Source organism: Sceloporus occidentalis, unplaced genomic scaffold, assembly GCF_023333645.1.
Source record: "Sceloporus occidentalis isolate IW3139 unplaced genomic scaffold, rSceOcc1.0.p SCAF_104, whole genome shotgun sequence".
Lineage (NCBI taxonomy): Eukaryota > Metazoa > Chordata > Lepidosauria > Squamata > Phrynosomatidae > Sceloporus > Sceloporus occidentalis.
In genome coordinates, this window is record NW_028317084.1 from 2,802,992 (window position 1) to 2,828,715 (window position 25,724).

The 25,724-nt window shown below is 36.7% G+C and overlaps 1 protein-coding gene across 1 annotated transcript in view; it reads left to right on the forward strand.

Annotated features, from left to right (window-relative positions):
* The window catches only part of COL24A1 (collagen type XXIV alpha 1 chain), a 200,699-nt gene extending 178,470 nt beyond the window's left edge, over positions 1-22,229 (forward strand). The window contains exons 49-60 of the mRNA XM_089497545.1: positions 1,247-1,354; positions 1,444-1,497; positions 2,132-2,194; positions 4,337-4,390; positions 7,098-7,133; positions 13,183-13,218; positions 13,347-13,373; positions 14,008-14,073; positions 15,285-15,453; positions 16,782-16,891; positions 18,144-18,359; positions 21,166-22,229. Coding sequence (XP_089353671.1) covers positions 1,247-1,354; positions 1,444-1,497; positions 2,132-2,194; positions 4,337-4,390; positions 7,098-7,133; positions 13,183-13,218; positions 13,347-13,373; positions 14,008-14,073; positions 15,285-15,453; positions 16,782-16,891; positions 18,144-18,359; positions 21,166-21,312 — 1,086 coding nt within the window. The 3' untranslated portion in view covers positions 21,313-22,229. The remainder of the gene's footprint in view (positions 1-1,246; positions 1,355-1,443; positions 1,498-2,131; positions 2,195-4,336; positions 4,391-7,097; positions 7,134-13,182; positions 13,219-13,346; positions 13,374-14,007; positions 14,074-15,284; positions 15,454-16,781; positions 16,892-18,143; positions 18,360-21,165) is intronic.
* Positions 22,230-25,724: the final 3,495 nt, after the last annotated feature.

The window sequence follows — 25,724 nt, forward strand, 5'->3', positions numbered from 1 at the left end:
CTCTGAAGTACTTAAAATTGCACATAATGCAGGTTACCTTAAAGCAAAAGCCAGAAGGGTAGCCAAGTTAGCCTTGGCAGCATAAAACAATAAAGATCCTTCAGCATCTTAGCATCTAGTATTTTATTATGTACATAAACATTTGTTGAGATGCCACAAGACTTTTTGTTGCTGTAAAACAAAAGGGGTTTGGCTTTATGATTCATCCCATTTTTGGCCAATGTCAAAAAGTGCTTGACAAATTTTCCATTATTTAGATTGGAATTGTACTAGATAGAAATGTGACACAGGAAAACTGAAAACCCTAATTTTCTTATTATGACATAAGATGATAGTAATGATACAATATTTCTGTCAGTTTAAGTGGAAAAGATTAATAATCCTTTCTTGAACCTAAAGGTTTGCATTGCATTTCCTAGTGGTTCATTTCATTTCATTTCCTTGTGGTTTGACAGGAAGATAGACACAGCCTGGTATACAGAGCTTCAAAATAACCCATTGTAATTTGTTCCTTTTGCCAATAACAAAGGTATAACTACCATATGTCACATTGCAGTTATAATTGAATGAGAGGTAAAAACTCCTTTTGCAGTGTAAATGTAATACTTAACATTACTTGTCTAGTTATCTTTGATGGACTTTGGGCGAATAACATTTAATTATAAGTGTAACCTTTAGAACTTGTAGGGTTCTAAAAGTTTTTAAACGTTGCTGCTATCTGTGCTGAAATTCATTTTTTCTTTTTTGCCATTTATGTAGAGAAATTGAGGGTTCTGTTTATTTGGTTTATTTATTACCTGGTAGGAAAACTAATTCAGTGAACATAGTACAAGAAAGAGAAAAGAGTGGGAAAGTATATCTTTACCTTTAGTACTCCTTTGGGGTTGAAACTGATTTTTTAACAGCATAATTTTAACTATTACACATCTGTAGTACAAGAAGAAGCCTCTTTTAGTTACTCATTTGTTGGTGATTGTGCTATAACATTTTTAAACTTGTAGTAAGAAACATGAGCCAATAACAACAACATTACCAAAAAAAAAACATTCTTGTGACTTGGCACGTGATATCAGAAACAAGCTGGAAGATCCTCAGTACAAATTTGAAGTCTCCTTCTTACTAAGCCTCAGTTAAGATGAACTTGCATAAAGATTTTATTTATGAATATATCATAAAAAATGTAGAGGGGCCATCTGTTTCTTCATATAGGAACAATCACCAATGTGCAACTTCCGCTTTGTTGCAGGGTGAACAAGGGCTTCGAGGCCATCCAGGAAAGCAAGGTAAAAGAGGTCTTCCTGGGACACAAGGTGATCAAGGCCCACCAGGAGATCCTGGCTTGAAAGGGCATGTGGTATGTATCTAATGCAGGCATATAAACAAGTTATTGGTACGCTTTCAGTTGTAGTTCCAAACTAATAATACCCCTGTCATATATTACAGGGAGAAGTTGGAGACCAAGGTTTGATGGGATTTCAGGGATTTCCAGGTCCTAAGGTATGTGGAGTCAAGACAAAAAAGTGAAGTATTTTTAAAGTCCTTCTGATTTTAATAAAAGAGAAGGCTAAATGTCTCACAAAACTACAACTCCCAGAATTCCATAGCATTGAGCCAGGGCAGTTAAAGCAGCATCAGATTGTATTATTTCTGTAGTGCAAATTAAACCTTAGTTTAGACTTGTCCATTATCACCAGAATTTGCATTTTGGATGCATCTTCTACACTATAGGAATAATGCAGTTTGACACCACTTTACACTTTAGCGCCATCCTATAGAATCTTGGGATTTGTAATTTTATAAGGTCTTTGGCCTTTTCTACCAAAAAGTGCTAGTGCTCACAAAACTACAACTCCCAAGATTCTGTAGAATGGAGTTATGGTAGTTAAAATGATGTGAAACATCGTTATTTCTACAGTGTAGATGCACTCTCTGTCAGAGATCCAAAGAAAAGTCCAAAACAAAGTATTGTCTGCATTGTCACAGTGTTAAATATTTTGTTTTAGTTTCTCTTACCAAATGTTTACTTCCATTTTACATAATCAGTTATAAAAAAAATTGGGTACCATGCTGGAATAATCACTTTATCTTGTTTTGTTTTGTTTTGTTGTGTGTGTGTGTGTGTGTGTGTTAGGGTCCTGAAGGTGCCCTTGGTTTAATTGGAATCCTGGGACCTAAAGGCCCAGCAGGCCAAATCGTAAGTGGTTCTTTCTGTCTGTAAAAATACCACTCTCCATGTTGAATTGCTATCTCTGTTTTCCTCGCTCACATATAGGTTTATAGTAGCTGAATGTATGTGAAAACCCCATCCAGTTCTCATATACCAACAGATATGTATAATAAGTGCAACTGTGTTGCTGGTGAAGTAGAGAAGAATTTATGAGGAAACATTGATATGAGGGCCTGCTGCAGGTTGTCAATTTGAGTTATCCTAGAAAGAGCAGCATGCCTTTTTGGTTTATTTTTAAAAAATTCACATAGGGGCAAAACAGACCGCCCCAAAAGGGCCAGTTAGGGCCGCATCAGCACTCTTTGCACCAGGGCCTCAGCAACTACACATACACGGCCCCAATGCAGCCCCCACCCCTCTGCCACTGTCCCAAATGGACCGTGGTGAGGAGTGGAAGAGATCCACTCCTTCCTGGGCCATCTTAGACAGCTCAGGCACAGGTTTGGCATGGGTTGGGAATACGCATAATCTAAACGCCACATCCCCAAGCTGCACGGAAACCTGCTTTTTTTGCTTGTCTGTTTTGGGCCATAATTTGCATTTTTTGGTTGGTATGGTTAATAACTAAGCTGTAATGATAAATGGATAACATCAGTTCATTAGGTTTGACTCCACCAATTAGTTAAGGCAAACATTTCAGAATTTGAGATTTCTGACCATGCAGGCCACACAGAAAAATGTACCAATTAAAGATACTTTTTATTGCCACTATGGTGAAGCCATAGCACCTTTTGAGCACTTTCTTTTGCTTTAAATCTTTTGCTTTTGATTTTAAACTGGCCATAGTTCCAGGGGCACCTAAATTTGGGTACTGAAACCAAACCAGGAACTCACTGGTTTCAGATCCTAAATTTGAATATTATGAATATTAGTTTAAAATTAAATAAAAACAAGCTTTTGATCTCTTCTGGCACATTAAAGATGTGGAGGACAAAATTAAGATTAAGGACAAGAGCTAAATTTGTAAATATATCATGGTTTTTTTATTACATTTGAGGATGGCCAAACAAAAATTGACTCTTCCTTGAGCATCCTTGAAAACTGGGATATAAAGCGAATTAAACCAGCAAACCAGCATTGAGGTGTGACAGTCTGTAAAAGTGTTTGAATGGATAACTTGTCTTAAAAAACCATGTTAAAGAAGTTCACAGCCTTATTGAAAATATATCCTGGTTTTGTTCAGCACACCTTGAAAAGTTATCTATCCTTGTAAAAAAAATAACAGAATGGTCTCCATAAAAAATTCTGTCCAAACTACTTTTTTGACAGGGGTATTAAACTTTATTTTCACCGAAAAGAAAACCTTATTTTTCCAGGATTTCTCTTTCTTTTTTGTTGTTGTTTGTTTTGTTTTTACCTGATGATTTATTATGGAATTGCCTTTACTGAAATGCTTTTAGTCTAGTCATCTTCATTTTAGGGAAGATTCATCCCTAAAACCCTGCCAGGAAGGCAATCATGCAAGCAGAAAGGAAGGAAGGAAGGAAGGAAGGAAGGAATAAATAAATAAATAAATCAAAACAAAACAGATATTTGTTCATTCATTCATTCATTGACCCTTCATATTTAGTCAGAAATCATTTGAGCAAGCGTTTCCTGCTTCACCAAAATAGCCCAGTAAATTTCTGTCACGTTTACCTATAGCTATGCTGGAAATCTTTGTTAGGATTATACCATGGTGGTCTTGTGTGTTTACTTAAATTACTCCTGGCTTGCAGTATATTGGAAGAGACTCCTGTTAGTCTAAACATGAAATGTATAGTCTGACTGCCTTTGCCACTTCTAGTTCTTAGATAAACAACAGCAATTTCCTTTGCTTCAGTGTTCAGTTATTAATAAATGCTTCTGTGCTGAGCAAATGAAAATGAAAACAAAAATAATACAGACTAAATTTATCTTGTCTTTTCATTTAATTTTACATCCAGAAATTGGAGCTGAATGCTTTGAATGTTCATGAAAACTTACTCAGTTTTCATGGTTATGTGATTTGTGCAGGCACAGAACTTGATGTTCCTAAAAAAATTCAATGAAATGTCGCAACACAGTTTTTCAATTATCACACTGCCTCCGTTTATTGCTCTACAATGTTTCCTTGCTTTTACTTTTTAGGGAAACACAGGCCCTATTGGTAATGAAGGCATCATTGGCCCAGCAGGCAAACCTGTAAGTCAGTCGCATTATACTTCAGGGTTTTTTTTCCTTATAATATTTGCTAACAGAGCCGTTCATCATAGAAAGGTTGTCCCACTTTGAGCAACAAACAATTAAAGACTGTGGTGCATGGACATATGTGCCCAACTTTCTTGTAAGATAGAACTGGCTGAATGCTGCTTCCCTTTTAAATAATCAGCATTTATCACCACTTAAGTTCATATTAGAACAATCATGTATGTATTCAACCTTGTGATGGTGGGTTTTGTTTTTGTTTTGCGGTTTAGTTTAGTTTTGTTGGCATGGGTGGGGTGCGGGAGGGAACAGGTCCCAGTCAGTTTCTTTTTCCTAACCAGTCAATTTTAAACATGACCATGATATAGATGACCTCTAATAATGGAGATTATCGTATGGGGATGGGATGGGAAGGGATTGCTGTCCCATCCTTATCCGGTCCTTATCGTGATCACACAAAAGTATTTCACAGACATTGTGCTTATTCTGCCATTATTCTGTCATTGATGTGGAAATGTATTCATGCAAATCCCCCTTAATACAAAATGACAAGACAATTACTATTATTTTTTATTCCACTTCAGTGATGGGGACAGTGATAGGATAAGTGCGACGTTGTGTGAAAATCTTGCGTGTGATCGTGGTCAGTTGCAGTTCAATGAAGGAACACTGACAGGATAAGCACAATATCATATGAAAATATTTTTACGATCATGCCATAAGGACAGGAAAGGGACAGGACAAGGACATCCTTTTCTCCGTCTGATAATCTCTAATATCTTATTAAAAACATTAAATCCATTCCAGGCTTCTGATTCAAGCATTTATGGAATGATTAAAGAGAAGAGAGCAGGAGACAACAGCATAAAAAAGAAAAGAAAACAGGGCGTCTCTAGCTTTCTTTGTGCATACAAGGGGCCCTTTCACACCACAAAGCTATAGCACTATGATTGCACCTTAACTGTCATAACTGCATCCTATAGAATGCTGCAGTTTTAGTTTGATGAAACACTGGATCCCTCTGGTTGAGAATCCTAAGCTGCCTCACTGCCAATCCCAGGATGCCATAGGATGAAACCATGGCAGCTAAAGTGCAATTATAGCCCTATAATTGTGAAGTATGAATGGCTCAAGCGTACAAAGGACAGAGGTGAACAAGCAGAGGTCAAACAGAGACAAATGGTATCACATTTTCATTTTGGATTTCAGGATGGGTGGTGATTGGCAAGAATTAAACTAATTATTTAATTAGGATCCTGAGACATGCCAGGCCCATGTTATTTAAATTAAAAGTATAAAGACAGAAAAAGGATTAGGAAAAGGGGGAAAGTTATAAGAAGATAGTGATAACATTTGGGCCTGCTATAAAAATTGTGAATAGGGCAAAAGGATAAAAAGTCTTTTCTGGAATCACCCTTGTTGTTTCAGCCAATTAATACAGCTAGGCACTGACACATCTGAGTTCTAGTACAATCACTCTGAACTGCAACAGGCAAAGAAGGAAAAAATAAGAGCTGATGTGCATGAGGTTAGATTAAATTATGCCACTGATACTGAGCTATTTTTGTGTAAGGAGGGGTCACTTTCTGCATGCAGTCTGTGTGCCTCAGAAATGTGCTACAGAGGGTTGGAATCTAGTGGGTTTCATAGAGGGTTTTGAGTCCATCAGGTGAACATGTATAAGCTGCTGTGCTAAAACACTGTAATTTTTGTAAATAAAGTGAGTGATCGGTATTATCATTGATGAAGTATAACTAAATAAGTGAAGGATATTCTGGTGTTGTGTTGGAAAGAATAGGATTTCATATTGTACAAAAAGATTTAAGAGGTTTTCACATGGGCAAAAGTGATGGGTGCATGGCCGGATGCTCCGGTCACTATCACATAATTGTGCGAAGATTATCATGTCATTATCCTGTGAATAAAGAGGAATTCTCCCATCACTTTTTATTCATAGGAAAATCCTGTGAATAAAAAGTGACACTAGAATTCCTCTTTATTCATGGGATAATGATGTGATTATCGTGATGTCACATGACATCATCTGATAATTTTTACGCAATTGCACAATAGTGACAGGAGCATCCCGCTATGCTCCCGTCACTTTTGCCCATGTAAAAATCTCCCTAGAAATTTGTTTCTGAAGTAACTATAATTTACTGTATTTACTGGATGTGATAAAAGATATGATAAACTAAATTACAACGAGCGGAAAATTGAAGTAAGACACACACTGATGAAAAGTCCAACACCAAATATATACCAGATGTATATACAACATGTAGTGCTCCAGATGTTGTTGGATTGGAATCCCCGGAACCTTTAGACAGCATATTTGGAAGCACTGGAAGCTCCAGTTCAACAGGGCCTCACAGTGCCCACTCTAATGTAGAAATATAGAAATTTAGAAATATAATGACCATCAGTGAGTAGTTCACTGTTTTTATTGTGAATCCCTTACAAGACTTTACTGACTGAAAGATGGAACATAGCATTTCATTAAAAACAAAAAGTACTGAGTTGTGTTTTTACAAAGTTATTAACATTCTTTTTCACTTCACTACAAAAAGCTAATTCCTTCCTGTAAATGTTTGTGGATAGCGTCATGTAAACATACAAAGGTCTGTGAGCTCTAATTTTCAGTAGTGATTGGAAGCAAGTGATTGAGCATGCGAAAATAAGATTAACATAACTTTTTTTTCAGGGACCCAGGGGTGACAAGGGATCCAGAGGTGAAATTGTAAGTGAAAACAGCTCCTGTAAGGTTAGAGGGGTATTTACATGCAGGCCTCTGTGAAGCTTTTCAAGTTTTACAAGAGGATCTATTGCTATTGTTGCAAATTTGTTAGAGACTGACTTTTAGTACAAACTTTGCTTACATCAACCTAATTGTTTTGGTTATGATTTCTAAGTTTTTATGTTTGCTATCTAAAAGCTTTTGCAATTTGGTTGCTATCGATATTTATTCATTTATTTGACTTTCCCACTTGTATTGTAGTGGTGTAGCAAATGGAGGGTTACCCTGTGTATCAGTCTAATTCTGTCAACATTTTGGGGTGATTTGGAGTCCGTGCAGTCCCACGAACATATCCTTAGGCCAAGTGAAATGTTGAATTTACTTAATCTCTGTTTTAATAGGCTTTGAAAGTTATCCATAGATTTTTTTAAAATATATTTTCAACTGCTCAAATTAAAGAAAACTAGAAACAAGAAACTGCTTTATACCATTTTCAGAACACTGGGTCATCATAATTGTCTGCACCGACAGTATGAAGATCTCTGGATTTTGGGGAAGGAATCTCTCTCAGTTCTACTTGGACACACACACACACACACACACACACACACACACACTTCCATTCTTTGCCAGCATTCTCTGAAGATGCCAGCCACAGATGCTGGCAAAACGTCAGGAAGAAACTCTCCTAGAACATAGCCACATAGCCCAAAAAAACCACAAAAAATATAATAGCATACAGCGTTTTAAAAACAGATAATCGTCACCATATTTCAAACAAAAGGTCTTCTCCACTTAATTGGCTTTACCTATTTCACTGGTCCATGAGATTTTGTGTTGTATTATGAATTTTGATTTCTACTTAATTATCTGTTTTATTATTAAATATTTGTTATTAAATGTGTTTATGATTACTCTATTTTGCATTTCTCTCAGTTGGGTGTGTTGGCCAATTCTATGCATTTTCAGTGTTCATTGTTATTTAATGCATACATTTAGGATTGCAGCCTTAAATTATTGGTTTTATTTGGACATTTAAATTCAACTAGTCCAAGCTAGAGTTGGCCCACTGAAACAATACAGTTTACATAAGTGTTGACTTACCATTCAATAGTTGATTCACTAGTCTGCTCCCATTTGCAACAGCAGTTGAGGTTAGGCCTCAGTGTCATAAGATACTTCTTTGGCTTGGTATTCTATATTACTCTATGTTACTGTGACATAAACACTCAGCTTTATAGTTAATTGATGTTTCCAAGGAGTTTCTGAGGAAAATGAGGTCTCTGTGTCATTTAATTACATTTTCTATCTTTGAAATTCCACACCACTGCTAATTAGCAATTTCCTTCCATCGTGAATTCATTACATGAGACACTTGTCAGTAAAGAGGTATATAACTTATTGGCAACACAGAGCAATTAGTTTAGCCTTTAGAATCGGGGAAAGATTTGTTTCTAACTATATTCACAGACATTACATTTTCATTCCACTCTGTGCTGAGTCCAGATATGTGGCTTTGAAGGAATGAGGCCTATTGGCATTCTTCCTAGATTCCTGATAACTTTTAACTTTTGAACAGTAGTATGATTACAGATCAAGCCTGCAGACCAATGAATAAGAAAAAGAGTCATTTCTTCTTATTCTTTACTGAACAAGAATTCAAAATATATTATGTTTCTTAGAAATTCCTTTTTTATCAGTGTATCACTCCTAAGAGAGTACAGAAAGAATGTGTGGCACAGAAACAACACTACCATGCCTCTCAAGGATGCTTCCAACATTATTTTTCTTTACTCACAATTTGAAAACATTTTCAAATATCAACATTTTATAATAGTTGGAAAATGGCAATAGATGCCAATACATGTGATTCTGGATTGTTGTGATTCTAAAAAAAAGGCAGACCCAGCTGTAAAGTGCCTGTGAATGGGGAGGCCCCAAGCATTTTGCAATGGGTGCATATCTAATCTATCTGACTTTACAAAGTAACTAAGCCATATCTTGTAGGTGTCACCATTTTTTTATTACTGCTTCCCTCAGTGGAAAGCCATTGAGAGCCAGTTTTCTGTAGCAGTCAGACTGTAATACTTAGATTCAGAAGATCCCATTTCAGATCTTGATTCATTCATTGACTTAGCTCACTGGGATGTATTGGGCCAGACATTACTTTTCATACTAACCTATATTAATCACAGGTTTTATAAGGATTTGCTGTTAAGAGGAAAGTAATGGTAGAAATGTAATTTTAAAATGTATAAATAAATGGCATTACCCAAAATGCATGTATGGAAATGCCTTACCAGAAGTGTTCTACAATGTTACATTTTACCTGAGAGGAATATACACCATATGCAATATAGTGCCAATTGTCCAAAAATCTTGGCAGTGTTATTTAACTACAAGGCTAGTGTGGAATTTTGCATTACATATGATCATACATATATTGGCTCCACAAGCAGCAGCCTCCGTAACACATTCATGAATGGATTAACATGCAGGAATTACTCTCTTGTCTAAAATGCAAAAGTGCAATGAGAAGAAATAATATGAATTTAATAACATTTTCAGTCTGTTCATTAAAAAGACCAAGATATAGAAGATCGCCAATGTGATCATAGATGCTGTTTGTTCCATGTTAGGATACTTTCTGTCACTTGCAAGTATTAGGGTTTGGGCTTCCATGAAATAAGATTTAAATTGCTATGAATTATGCATTACCCCTTCTAGTTAGTTCACAACAAGCTCAAAGGATGCACCTAGCCACCACATGGCACCCAAACCATGAGTCTTGTTTCTGCTATTCCTTTCCTTCCTATCCCCTTTATATTCAAAGACAGTGTGAGCTACAAACAAAGGAAGCTAGAAATAAAGGAAGGGGGGAAATGTAGCATAGTGCATTTCTCGTTTCTCGATGATCTTTTCTTTTAGAACATATGATGAAAAATATGGAAGGAGGGGCAGCTCTGGTGGGCTGAAAGGTGGGGCACAAGTGTATTAAATAAATAAGCAGTTCAAAATATGCCAAAAGTCATTTTCTACCAGACAATAGTTATAAATCCCCAGCTTTTAGTTCAGTAGTTTTGATTGGGTTAGTGTTGTAGTCAAGTTATACTTAAGATTTATGCAAATGTCCCTTATTATGTGTTCAAACATGTGACACATATAAAGGACAGCATATCTATTAAGATGTCTTTTGGATCGGAGTTTTAAAATTTCAGTCAGAAATAGAGTTTTGGCCTTTGATCCTTTGTACTAGCAGTCAAATGAATTGTTTAAGAGCTTAATGTGTTATGTTTTTTGCTATTAGAGTATTGGATTTATACTTTACTTCTCTAGTGACTTATCCTTTGATCACAGTGGAATTTAAGTAGATGTAAAGGGGCAATTCTAGTACTTAGCAGGGAACCTTCTCAACTTCATTTAATCCTTACAGAAACCCAAGTTGCGGGGGGGGGGGGTTTCAGGGAGAAACTTTTAGCGAAGTACTTTCTAGATTTTCAGTATGCTCTGTGTAGTTCAACCAGGCAAACAGAACTGAAATAAATCATTAAACTGTGTACCTTAGTTTATTCCTTTCTTTATAAATAAGCCATCATATTTAAAGAAGGCACTCAGTAGCCATACCTGTACTACAGCTCCCGACCAGTTGTCTACACTGGCCAAAAGCCCCGAAGCCACCCCATAGCTTCTTCGATTTGGCAACATGATGTACAATCTTTTCTGGAGAAAAACCCTGCTCTTGGGCTTTAAACCAGATTTAATAAAGTTGCCGATTGCTCCAGATTTTCCTGGAAAATCCAGAGTTTCTGATGTGTCAACAGCTGGATTTGGTTGGATTCAAGTGGATGGCAGCCATTGCTTTTTTTTAAAGGGCCAATACTATTTATCACCCTCTCTCAGCACAGCCACTTCTTGCAAAAAAAACAACAAAGTCCTCAGGGGCTGTGCTACGCAATGATCCCAGGCACATGCACACACACAAACACTGCAGAACTCCACTATCAACATGTTGCTTGCCTGGCATCAGAATGAGGTAGCCAGCAAGAAATTAGCAATGGGGTGGGGAGTGATCAATTTGATGCCTGAGCAAGTGGTGTGTTGACAGCAGGGATCCAAAGAGGTTCTGATTGGGCTTTGGCCCCGAGCAAGTTGTGGACTGGAAGTCAGTACCAGATCGCTTTTGCACCAGTACATGTGGCCCTAACCGGTTGGATTCAGGGGAATTCTGGGGCAAAATAATCTGATTTGCACCCGGACTATTTGTGCTAGTGTATCGAAGACCTATATAAATTCATTCTAGACAGTGAGAAAACTGAAATAGTTATATCGTGGATCAGAATGGAAGTTGCAGTCAAGAGATAAGAAGAAGACTAGAAATGGGAAGCGCAGTAATGAAAGAACTAGACAAAATTTTAAAGAGCAAAGCTATACAATTGAGGACTAAAGTTAGAAACATCCAAGCCATGGATGTGAGAGCTGCACTGAAGAAATCGATTAAAATGAAAATCATTTGAGCTGTGGTGCTGGGGAAGAGCAGACAGCCAAAAAGACAAACAAATGGGTCCTTGAACAGATCACAGCTGAACTACCTCTAGAAGCCAAGTTGATTGAATTGAGGCTGTCATACTTTGACCACATCATGAGAAGGCATGACTCATTGGAAAAGACAAGAATGCTAGGAAAGGTTGAGGGCAGTAAAAAAGAGAGGAAGACTGCACACCAGATGGATAGACTTAGAGTAGCCACAGTCACTGTAAAACCTAAGCAGAGCAGTGAAAGACAGAAGGTCTTGAAGATGTCTCATCCACAGGGTTGCCATGAGTCAAGTTCAACTCAAGGGCAGTCAACAACAACAAAAGTCAAGCCCATGTCCTCACTTCATTTCACCATTAGGATAGAGAGAACTGATGCTAAGCACTCCTTCTCAGAAAGGAAGTGTGTTGTTTTGTTTTCAAAGAGATAACAAAGATAGAGCACAAGGGGTGCTTCCAGAGGAGGCATTTACTGTGGAATTGCTATGGCCCATTCACTCATATTTTTCAGGGGTCTAATTTGTGGACCTTCTTTGTTCTCCCTGTGTTACTTATGTATTTTTACCACAGGAATTCCACTTTCAACAAAAAAAGTAGGATGAAAAGATAAGTGAAAAAATGTTGTTGATGTGGGTAGTGACATACATGAGAGGTTAATCTATCATACTTCAGCACATTATCAAAATAACTTTTACAGCGGATGCCATGTTATCATTCAGTAGCAGCTCTAAAATACTTTTACAGGAATAATGTAAAAATATATATATAGATATTAAAAATGCTAGTGAAACACTACATAAATGAAGGGGTGCTATGGCACTACAGCTCTATAGTATTGTACCATCTGCTCTGACTATATGACTTGGAGGGCCAAGGCATTTTCAGTGGTGTTCGCAGGGACCTCCAAGGGAAACATGCAGTGCATGGACCACAGTTGTTTGCTGTTGCTTTATCAGTATGTTTGTTCAGTGTTCAAAAATAGACTTGCCCTTTGAATTAATATCAGTGTTTTTGCAATAATTTATACATGGCTAATCAATAAATAATAAGCATTTTTATAAATATGTTTGTTGTAGACGAATGAGTTGGCTGATTCAGCATTACACATATATTTAGTCATGTCTGTGTCATGCATACATACTTTATTTAATCATTTCTAAATGCCCCTCCAAATACTCTAAGGAGTAACTAGAAAAACAAGAGAATCTCAATTATCCACTCATATTGGGCTGGCAGAAAGCTTACTCATTTATTAAAAGTATACAGACTCACTTAAGAAATACACAGACAGCAAGTACTTTCAGGAACTCAGACAAATGGTCTACAGTGTACTAAGAAATCTTGGTGCAGGTCAGAACTAGTAGAGAATTTGTCTTGGTCCTTTTTATAACTAGTTAAATATATGTATTAAACTTCTCAGCCTTCTTTGTGTAAACTTCATTTCAAGGTGGTACTTGAATATTGCTTTTCTTTTTTAAAGTGAAATATATTTCATGCATTTTTATTATCCCTTTATTTAGGGCCCTCAAGGACCACGAGGTCATCCAGGTCTACCTGTAAGCATATAAGACATTATTTTAAAATTTAACGAGACAAATTAAAATTACAATAAAATTAACAAAGAGTAAGATCAAACTTACATAATGTCTAATCTCGCTCATTTTTTTTCTCCTCTGTTTTCTAGGGTCCACCAGGGGCACCTGGTCCAAGAGTGAGTTTTTATGTTTCCTAAGATGGGCTATTAGGACTTGATGTTACAATTCAGAACTTTGGGAGTGTTACTTGTTAGACTACAACCACCAGAATCCCCCAGGTTCAGTGTCAGTGGCATGCTGCCTGGGATATTCTGGGAGTTGTAGTCTAACAAATGACATCCTCAAGCTCTGGTAAAATTCAAAATTGGGATACAAGCTTCAGGAACACTTCCTAAAAATATATTATATGTAATGAATGAGAGATGGTGTTGCTTTTCAGCCAAGGATGCATTAGTAGATTCCAGCGGCTTTTCTTTTCTTACCAGATTATATGCAGTGCAGATCTGTGCATGTTTACCAAAGGAGCGCCATAAAGCTGCAGCAGCATGGCTATCGCACCCTTTGCAGGGCACAAAAAGAGGACACTTTTTGCAGCTCTTTTTGTTCCCTGCAAAGGCCAGATAGGAGCCACGGCGTGCGGTTGCCACAGCCCCAATCTGGCTGTAAAAAGGTGGCTGAAGGCTGCCCTTTTGGGGCTGTCTGCACAGCCCCCAAGTCTAATTTTGTAGGAAACCTTGAAAAATCCTTGTAATTCATTTTGAATGAATTGTTGATTATGCTATTGATATGATTATGTTTAATTATATGCAGAGGCAAATGGATATCAGTGCTGCTATTCAAGCCTTGATTGAATCAAATGCTGCATTACAGATGGAGGTAATAATATTTATGTGTTTGGATTGAAATGCCATCTATGCATGTAATAAGGATTATTATAAGGACAAGAAGCTTATCTTGACAAATATTTTATTTTGTATATTATATATTTTATTTTAGGACTGGATTGTGGCTTTGGCATGGCTTCCGGACTGTTAGGATGCATGCATCATTTAAACAGTATACCTCCAAAGTGGCCCGAAGCAGCTTTATTTTGGCCTGTCTGTATGGGGCCTAAAATTCTCAATATCAAAATGTTTTAAGAAAAATCTGTGGAGTGAGCATGTTTGGAATACTTTGTACCCATCTGGTCACCGACCTTTTTTAAAAAGGGACACTGAAAAACTGGAGCAATTGCACAATATGACAATGGAAATAAATGAGGGACTGGAGCAATTCCCTGTAAGGAAAGGTTGTAATGGTTGTGACTGATTAGATTAAGGGAACAGGGAATAGAAAGAAACAACAAAATAGAACAGAACAGAACAGCCCCTGATGGAAGTATATAAAACTATTCATAGTGTGGAGAAAACAGATAGGGGAAGGATTTCTTGCCTATTTAGATTTGTATGACATGTACGTAGATTTTACTACAACTCAGGATTATTCAGCGAAGCTTAATTTTAGGAGAGTCAGAACACACAAAATATTGTTGTTCATGTGACATGCACTGTGATTTCATTCATTTTATTGAATTTCTCACCTTCAAACATTATACTTCTATTGTAAAGAGGTCATATTTGATAATAAATCAGGTCAAAAGGTATCACTGGGAAAATTCTAGACTTCTCCAAGCAAATATTTCAATAACATTGTAAATGCTGCATGGATGGTGGTTGTACAGTATGACTGTCTGAAGACCTTATTGAATAGTGCCTGTTCAGACACTAGAAATGCAATGCTTTTTTCTTCAAAAATATTGCTGAGGTATTCTTTGATTGATAGAATGACCTTCTAATAGAACTTTTACATCATGTCTACATTATCCTTTTCAAATCCCGTGTTACTTTAAAAAAAAACACACATCCCTTTGTTGAATATTTTTTACTTAATTGCAAAAACCCCTCCCCTAGCATCTCTCATAAATATGTTGCCCTTTAATTGTGAATTTTTTATACAAAGTCTGGCACTGTACAAAATCTGACATTTGACCATGTCCCAGTACTTTGTGATACTATAAATTCTTGTGGTTTTCATTTTGTTTCTTGCAGAGTTACCAGAATACAGAAGTAACATTACTTGATCACAGTGCTGAGATATTTAAAACTTTACATTATCTAACCAATTTACTGCATAGCATCAAAAATCCTCTGGGAACTCGAGATAATCCAGCTCGTATCTGCAGAGATTTGCTTAACTGTGAACGTAAGGTGTCTGATGGTAAGGCCTCCAGTGTTATTACATATCATGATATGAATTTTTAAGTCATACCTTGTTTCCAAATATTATTCTCCAAAGGCACATCCAGACTGACTGAAAAGTTCCAGATTTGGTTTCTGTTCTTTTCAATTTTATACTAGATTAAAATAAAACAACCTCAGGGAGCTGGTATAAAAAGTCTCCAGTCATACTGGTAGCTGAGAGAAAATATTCTGTAATAAACAAAACATGTATGGGTCTCAAAATAAAATTGGAAAGAACAGGAAAGAAATCTGGGACTTTTTGGTGTTTTTCATCAGTTTGGACCCATCCAAGAGAAGACGATGAATGGATGGCATCCATATACCATATCAAAAACTTCACTTTACGTTATACATCTTAAATAGTTCAGTGGGACTCAGTATTCAGATATTATTTCAAAGTGAGTGGCACAGATTCTGTGCAATCAAACACTTTAGCCTTTTCCCACACAAACTACTTGTCTTTATAAAAAGCTGTGGGGTATTACTTTGTTTAAGACACTGTGGTATCATTGTGAAGCTGAATTTGTGAATGGGTGTGTAAGGATGCATGCTATACTCTGCTATATGTTGTTTGTATATTAAAAGGATGTCACATGCTCAAGGCTCTCTGTGTCCAACTACATTTGTACAGTATGGATCTTTTCCCACTATTGTGCGATGGGATTAACATAAGCATACTGCTAAAGTAAACAAACATTTGGCTAGAGTCACAGTGAGCCTAATTGAACAAAAGAAAGAAAACATATCAAAATCTTTGTTAAGCCTTTTCCCACTCTTAACTCCTTTTGTACAATGAAATCTAAAATTCACAAAGCAGCGATACCTTTATTGGTGAAGCAAAATGCACAAAATACAACATGCAGGCTTTCATAGCTTCACTGGCTTCTTCAACAGGCAAAGATGTCAAAAATCATACAGGAGAAGAAAAGTGATCGTGTTAGAGTCATAGTCCTACATTTTGTCTCACTTGTTACTTCTGTTGTCAGTTAAGATGGTCTGGAGGGATCTCAATGCAGGCAGAGGCCACTCCACTTCTTGGCCATGTGGGTACTGGGAACAAAGGGCAATAATAGGTAGTACAAATTTCAACTCCATTAGCAACAGAAAAGTGACTTTATTTGAACCATAACTCTTATAATCTTTCATTCTTCTCTTTTGGAAGCTGAAAATGTAAGAGACTTTTAAAATATTTTTTTCTGTTTTAAAGCAATGTGTAATATTTAAATGTTTTCTATTTATCCAAGAAGAGAAGCATTTAAAGAGGAAAATATTTTAGAATTCTTCTTTTATTTTTTCAATTGATAGGAAAATATTGGATTGATCCAAATATCGGATGTCCTTCTGATGCCATTGAGGTTTTCTGCAATTTCACTGCTGGTGGTCAGACATGTTTATCTCCAGTATCTGTGACAAAGGTATATTGTTCTCTTTTGTAAGACCCCGATAAGAATAATTTAATCTATATTTCTTTCTCTCTTTTTTTTAACCTAGTTGTATGTTTGGAAATGCAATAAGATTTTGAGAGTCTTTGTTGTATTGACTCTCTGTTATATATGCTGTCCATCTGGAAAATAGCTCACACAGTCAGTACACTAATGTACTTCCATATTCGTTATGCTGGATGCTCAAAGAAAAAATAATAGAGGGGAAAATAGGTTTTGGAGACTAATGGTATGATGGTAAGATCCAGTTATCTTTGTCTTGTAGACTAGCTTTCCCCAATATGATGACCTCCACGTGTTTTGGACCAACTCCAGCATCCTTTAACATTGATCATGTTAACTGGGACTGATGTGGGTTGTACTCCAGAACAACTGGAGGGCACCCAGTTAGGGAAAGTTGTTGTAGACTTACAGCCTACCAATCCCATGCATTTTTACTCAGAACTAGGAAACACAATGTAATCCCTAATAAACAAGAATCAGTTCTCACCCTTAAGGCTGGAATCTTTTTGGTTAGTCTCAACTAGAGTAGACTCATTAAATCGGCTGTTGAATGGCAAGTCAATATTTTCAAATTGATTTAGTAGCTCTGCTCTAGTCAGGACTAACAGTAGGGCATAGGCCCTTATCAGATTAAGATTCAGCTATGTTTTCAGGTCTTAGGTTACAGAAAGATAGCAAAACTAACTGATAGTTATAATTCACTAATTTCTCTTATTCAGTGTATCACTATAGCTGAGTTCCCAAAACATTTGGTGGATTTAGTGGAAAAATTGAATATAGATAGGAGTTGCCTTAAAAAGCTGTTACACCCTAGGACACACAGCTACTGCACTGCTGAAGAAAGATTGAGAATTCATGCCAAGTGTCAGCATAATTCTATAAGCAAGCGGCATATGGGAATGACATTCTGAAGAACAGGCATTACTCTTGGGAATGTAGTCTTATTTTTCCCTTTCACATGTTGAACTGAATGTTCTAATCTTCCAATTTATATTTATATTATGCAAACTTTTTTCTAATGACATATTTTGTGGAAAGTCATATGCATATGCTGCCTAAATAGTTTGCTTTAACAGATGAAATGCCAATAGTTTGTTTAGCAGTGGAAATAAATGTTTATGAAGCATTTGCAAAGGTATTTTTAAATGGCATGCTTCATTACACTTTGTGGCTATGAATTGCAATCTTACTCTCTGTTATAAAGTATGTTTTTCTTATGCAGTTGGATTTTGGCATTGGAAAAGTGCAGATGAATTTTCTTCATTTGCTGAGTTCAGAAGCAACCCACACTATCACAGTTCACTGCCTAAACAGCCCAGTGTGGGGAACCAGTGAACTACGTGCTCAGAAGCCTTCTGTCAGCTTCAAAGGATGGAATGGCCAAAGGTTTGAAGCAAACACACTGCTTGAACCAAATGTGCTTCTAGATGAATGCATGGTAAATCATCTACTGGCATTATTTTAAATTTCCAATGAAAATAATATTTAGCTTTAATTAATGTAGCTAGAGTTTTAGCTCTGGACATTTATTTTCCTGGCTAACATAACACTGAATTAAGATCCTTCTTATACAAAGTTGATTTTTTTTTGGTGAACTAATATTACTCCTCAAAAATGCAAAGAAAATGTGTTGTATGTATTATGATAAAAGGTGGCACCTGACCAAAAGCTCAGTGTGACAGTGATAGAATAGAGAAGTTATTCTTTCTTTCAACATCAGGTATTAGACAACCTAAGCATTACACAGGTCTGCAAAACTGAGGGTCATAAAAACTTTTTTAAAAATGTATGCTGGTTTTATAGGAATTTGGCATTCTACATCCAAAAATGACCTCAGATTTGCTCCATCATATGCAGTTTTTTCAAAGCTTGTTTTGATGTGGTAATATGTGAGTGAATGAAATGATCCTTCAAATAATAAGCAACTTGTTAAACTCTTCTAATAACACTTCAATCTACTTTAATTCACTGGTGTGAAACACAAACATCCATTCAAAACACTAAAAGAAATTGCACTGGTGCTTCAGCATCCTCACTTAATCAAAGCTGAGGAACAAGTGAACTGCTAAAAATTTAGAATTTTGTGCAGTATGATATTTTAATTGTGTTTTTTCAAATTCAGCACCCACAAATATATTAAAAACTGGTACACTATTGAAAATAGAATTTTTTTCCCATCACAGCCCTGTGTTATTAAATTTTATGTTTTTTATTGGAAGGAAGTCTTTGCTCCACAATCACTGTTGGCAAACCTTTCAGGCTGGTATGCCATGGGACTGTTCCAAAATATGGGACAGCACATGTAACATGAGAATACCTCTGTTCTCTCTCTCTCTCTCTCTCTCTCTCTCTCTCTCTCTCTCTCTCTCTCTCTCTCACACACACACACACACACACACACACACACTGTCCATGTACACACAGATGTAACTATTGGTGACATGTTCTGCTGACAGGCTTCCCATGGGCTACTGCATGGCTGCTTTGTGAATAGAGCACTGGACCAGATAGAGCTTTGCTGTAAACCAACATGGCTCTTGCTAGGTTTTTATGACTGTGCTATGGAACAAGCAATGGTCTTTCATAGAAGAGACAGAGATAAAATGCAGCCCGAGTATTCCAGGCTATGACCCCTCTGCCTTTGTCCAAAAGGACCATAAAATTCTACTGTTTTTCTTGCACTTGTGCCAAAGTTGGACCACCCATGTCTTAAATTAATGATACAAATAGAATTTTTTTTAAATGTCAGAACATTTAGTACTATTTCATGGAAACTTGGAAGAACTCATTTCTTTCCAATGGGTATTGGATTAACTCTAGTTTATGAACAAGATGTTACACTCCAAATACTTCATGTTTTTATTTAAGAAAGCAAAGAAGTATCCTTTTACACATGATCTGGTCTTGTCATCATTTGCTCTAATTCTTACTGCACTCAGGGTGCAGATAGGTGGCACCTACACAAGCCCTTAACAGAAATCTGAGCAAAATAGGTAATAAAGTGCAACCAAATCAACGTTTTTTTGATTAGCTTCTATTTCTAACATCTCCAGCCACAGATCTGACTTGCATTATTTATTACATTTACATTCCACGGTTTGTCCAAATACTCAGGACAGTATACATAAAGCATATTCTATTTTATCTCAACAACATGTCTGTTAGGTAGGTCAGCCTGAGTGATACAGGCCGAGAAATGTGGTTTATCCAGTCCATTGTCTATCCACTCCCACATTGATTCTTTATAAAACTCTCATGAATGCAGGTTGTTAATATGAAAAAAGAGATGATGTACAGTGTAAGGCTATTGAAAAGTGCAATTTTTCTGTGAGATTCTTTGAGAATTTTCTCTTTCTGCAGAAAAATATGTAGTGTAGAAATTTCCTATAGAATCTCACAAATCCCTGTCTGTAGGGATTTCACTTTTCTGTGGCCTCCATTGTACTTGCAACTTTGACTGGCAATAAAAGGAGTAACTCCAAACATCAAGACTTTCCAAATCATCTTCAGTGCCAGACACTGCTTTTCTGGTATTTTATAAATTGTTCAAAGTAACAGTTTTGATATAGATATGGTCACTTTTTAAAAGACATAAGACATGGCCATCATTTTTATATTGCATTTAAAAAGCCAAGCTTTAGGACTGATTTTAATGCAGGGCAAAGAGTTAGGTCTTTCTGTACAGCCGACCCTCTGTTTTCATGGGGGATCCATTCCCCCCCCCCCCCCGCACGTGAAAACGGAGTTTCACATATATTCAAGCCCCATTGGCTTGAATATAGGCACATGGCTGTGGGAACACACAGGTGCACGCCTTGGCCACACACCCCATTATTTCCCCCACTGTTTGTCCCTCGCTTATAAGTGAGGGACACATGTTTCAAAACTTCAAGAATGGAGGGAGGACTGTATTTCAAATTCTTATTCGATATTTTCCCCAAGTGGCTGTTTTCTCCATAATACTGTAAAAGTGTACAATAATATAGAAAATCCACTATGTATTAACATGCATAACAATCTAAAAAGATAATGATGCAGCTTGTGGAATGTAACATATTTTCTTTCTAATCAAGGACATAGGAGTCATGTTAATATCCCATGTTTGTTTCTGCATTAAGTTCGTAGGAGAAAGGGAAGAGCAGTGCTTCTTTTTTGCTGGTTTCCTCTCTACACATAATCAAAATGAGTGTACATTTTAAAGCTGTTTTTTAATTACTTTAACACCCTTTCTGTATGCATTGCAGATTCAAGATGGCAGCTGGCATAAAACCCAATTCCTTTTCCACACTCAAGACACTAATCAGCTTCCAATTGTTCAGGTGAACAAATTTCCTCATCTCAAACAAGGACAACAGCGTTACATTGAAAGTGGTTCAGTGTGTTTTCTCTAGGCTTCTGTATGGAATTGAGTTTCATACATTACAGTGGTATTGCTGCAAGGAGTAATGACAAAACTGTAGAAGAAGAATAACGATATACGTTGGTGATTTCTTAAAGAATCTCAGGAAGAAAAAGACTTCCTCCTAAAAAGGAGAAATGACTTTTACAAAAAGAGAGAGACCTTGACAACATTAATAAAGTATTTAATTTTTGATTGGTGCTTTGTATAGTATTCCCAGGAACTCAAACTTAAGACATATATGTGGAAATTCTTCAGAGAATCCAATGTTTTTAGTCGTCTAAACTGCACTGTCCAGGACACCTTAAGGAAGAATGGAAGACTGCAGTACTAAGGAGCAACCTTGGCTAATGCCCCCAAACGTGCAATAGCTTGTATTATACTTGTATGACAGTGAATTCTGCCACCATAAAATAAATCTTTTCCTTAAACACTTAAGTTGTATTACAGTCCGTTGTGGACAGTCCATTGTGGACCTAGACATCTTAACAGATGCTACACTACCTCTTATGTGTTTCCTGTTTGTGTTGTCTGGTGCTCTCTGTATAACACAAAGTGTTTGTGGCCTTAGTTAAGATTATTTGGTTTCTTTTTTTATTACTTTTTCAGACTGTATGTGCTGGTTACATCAAGAGAATTTTCAGTGTAATATTGCGTCTTTTAAAAAAAGTATATTTGGTCACATACTTCATTATGAGTGAAAACATTATTTATGTGGAAATCTTATTTTAAATATTTCTGACTTTAGACATGGAAAAGGTACATGAGACATGACATTGTATCTGGTGCTTTTCAAAAGAACAGGATTTTGTAGTAGTAGAAGAGCTACGTACAGTGGCCTTTAAATGTTTTTGGCTGTGGTTAAAGATTTTTAACTATCCAAGGCCATCTACAGTGATGTACTGTGTAAATATTTTGTAACTGTTGAGAATGTTAATACAGCATATATTTAAATGGCTGCTATTAAATTATAATACTCAAATGTTTCATCCTCTTGAGAGTTCTGTTCTTTTGTTCCAATATAACTACAGTTCACTGTTTTATAAGTGTATAAATTTCAGCCAAAACAATTTTCAGCCATAAGGCTGTCAGCAATAATCTGTCAAAAATTACAATAGTCAAATAACTTCCCCTTAAAGAATTTCTAAGCAATACCAGTCTGTTGGCACTTTTACATAAATCAAAATTATCCTTATATTTAAGAAGGGGAAGGGTTAATTTAGAAGTGTCTCGAAAATTTAGACTAGTCTCCTGTTAATTTTGTAGCAAGTACATTTCTTATCAGTGAACTAGCACTCCCTAAGTGGTTTGCAATGTGTAAACCAATTGCCCCCAACAAGCTGGGTACTCATTTTACCAACCTACGAAAGGATGGAAGGCTGAGTGGACCTTGGAGCCCTGCCTGGGATCAAACTCACAACCTTATGAATGCAGTACGGACATTTAGCCATGAGGGCTCCCTTTTATAGGCACAGGACAGATTATCCATGTTGAGATATACATGCAAACCATTCCATCATTACCTTTATCTTGAAGATGAACTCTAGATGTGCAGAAACAAGGATAGAATTTAAATCAGGTTTAAGAAATCATTGAAATCTATGGAAAGTTTTCAGGAAGGGATGCAAAAATTGCAAAGATAAGTCAAATACATGACTTGATCATGTTGCAAAATGGTAAATGTAAAGAACATGCACTATCCAAGCCACCAGTATCAGAGACTGCTCATAAATTGGCTGATCTACAAGTTTGTCAACTTGTTGTTTTGCCCCTATTCCTATGACTTCAGTGGTTTGTAAGATCTGAAAAACTCAACAGAGACTGTGAGATTTTCCTTCATTACAGAGAAGATCTCACAAACAGAATTGTATGTCCTCAACTTTCAGAAACCAGATGTTAAAAATCCATGTTTGTTTGGAGTTCAAAGGAAAGATGGATTTTGGGACCTGAGTCATATTTTTTATGCATTTGGATCTGAAAATACTGCTACTGTTGTTGTATAAAGAACTCTACACCCTTCCTGGATTTAATGGTTCACCCATTGGTGAATGACATTATTATTGCAGATGTTTCTGCTAGGAAATATACCAATGTTGGTAAGGAAAAACTCTGTGGAGAGTCACAGTTTCACAGATCCACCCAAATCAGCTCCTAGTAAATTTGTCAGTTTTTGTCAACATCCGTCTTGAGATCCTTTTATGCTGGAAAGATCCTACTGAGGAGACCATTGCTAACATTTGCAGTGCAATCCTGTGATTAATTTATATCGTCAGGAGAGGTTTAGGATCTCTATTGATTCTCTTTGTCCCTTGTTCTAGAGGTGCTTGAACATATACTCTCACACACAGAACATCATATCACACTGGCCTTGATGGCTTAACTCCTCAGAATGAAAAAAACTCAGGTTGAAATCACTGCCTTAATTTTTTTTAAAACGGTGTCCTCCTTGCTTGATAGGCATCTTCCTCCATTCCTTTGGCCCCTCTCAACATTTCTCAAACTGTGGCTTAATGTGAGAGAGTGGTCAGTGCATGTATATTTGCTTATTCAGGAGCCACTGAGTATTTTAGTACATGATTATTATGACTTTTTCTTCACATTTCCCGTTTCCATCTTTCTCATCCCACCCTAAATGGTTGAACGAAAAGTATAAGTTCAGTTCTTGATCAAAAGAGGCAAATGTGGGTTGCACCATGGTTAGAAACAAGTGTGGCATGGATGTCTTTCTTTAGTTCTGCTTAGTCACTTTATTACTTCATATTTCAATTACTGATTTCACATTTACAGTGTTTCTTATCTTCTTTCTCCTTTCCTCTTCCACGACTCCTTTCTGGACTAACTTCCTTCCCTTCTTTTTTCTCTCATCCTCTACCCACCCAAATACTTTCTACACTTCTCATCTTTATTCTCAAATCCCATTTTTTCTTTTTCTTGTCTCTTTTCTCTTTCCACCCCACAAATAAATGCAGTCAGTAAATTTATTTATTTGATTCATATCCTGCCTTTCTCCCAGCAGCTTACAATAATTTAAGGCAACTTACAATAATTTAAAAAGGATACAACTAAAGCATTAATTACAAATGGCTAAAAATAAATAATACTAGTATTAAAGTATAACAGTTAAAAAACAGCATTTTAAAAAATTAAAAGCATTAAAACAGCACACCAGTTACACAAACACACCCAAATCCTGTGAAGGACACTGATTAATTGGAGAAATTCATCAAAGGCAGAACTTAGGAAATATTTTTTTCTTAAAATCAGTGATTACAAAAGTATTAAAAACAGAGAAATTAAGATTTTTCTGCTCAAAGCAGAGCTTGAAAAATTGCCTGTGTTTGGACTACAGCTTCTATATTTTTAAAAGTAGTGCATGAAAAGGTCTAAATGCACAGCTAGGAAAAAAAATGGGAGAGGGATTGTTTTCAACGGGGTGAAACTGAAGCAGCTTCTGGTCGCTTTGGAAGTATGCCAATTAACCAACGCACACCTTGAAAGCGGCCAAAAGCATCGTCTGCTCCGGCCCCAAGAAAAAATTATAAAACTTCGCTTTCAAACAGATATTTTCTTGTTTGTAAATCTGTTTATTTGAATGACTGCTCAGAGAAACTGTGACTAATGCATATTGTATTGTGTTCAATGACAATACTAGGCACATCCCCTGTGAGATCAATAGGAGTGTCCCTGGGTCTCAAATTTTGGCAGTGAAAACTCAGAGCCTGGGCTGGTCCTAACTTGGAAACCATACAAGTTAAATACTGGAAGTATGTTGCAAAATATGCAGACTGTCTTTCCTCAGACAGCAACCACAACTATGATTTCTCCTATTTTGAAGTAGAAGTAAGGGCTTTCATGACGGAGGACGACGTGGCTTACAAATCCTTGATGGTGACTACTGCCTGGTCTTATATCTGGGCAGCTTTGTATGTACATTACAGTCATAAGGAAGGAAGGAGGGAAAAGTGCAATCTTCCCTCTGCCTCCATACATCTCTCATCTGCTTTGGACATGAATACATAAATGGAAGGAAGTATTAGGCACATAAATAACAGGTGGGTTTACCATAGCAAGCACATAAATTTGCTTTGGTTGCTTTACTCCCTGGTTCTCTTGGAGCAAATTACTTTCACTTTTGGCTGTCCATGATGTGTTTTTAGCATTTAGGTGTGTAGATGCTTCAAAAATGACAGCCACTTAACAGTACATTCTTGCGCATATTTGCTCAGTCAGAAGTACATCCCATTGTGTTCAATTAGGGCTTCTCCTTTGTAGGCGTTTGGGACTGCAGCAGAAGGCCCCTTATGTAAACATACTGTACTGAAAGCAAAAATCAGAAAGATCCAGGGTCCAAACTCAGACAAGGCTTATCCTATTTCAGGGATAAGCTGGGTTTACCTAGTTGTT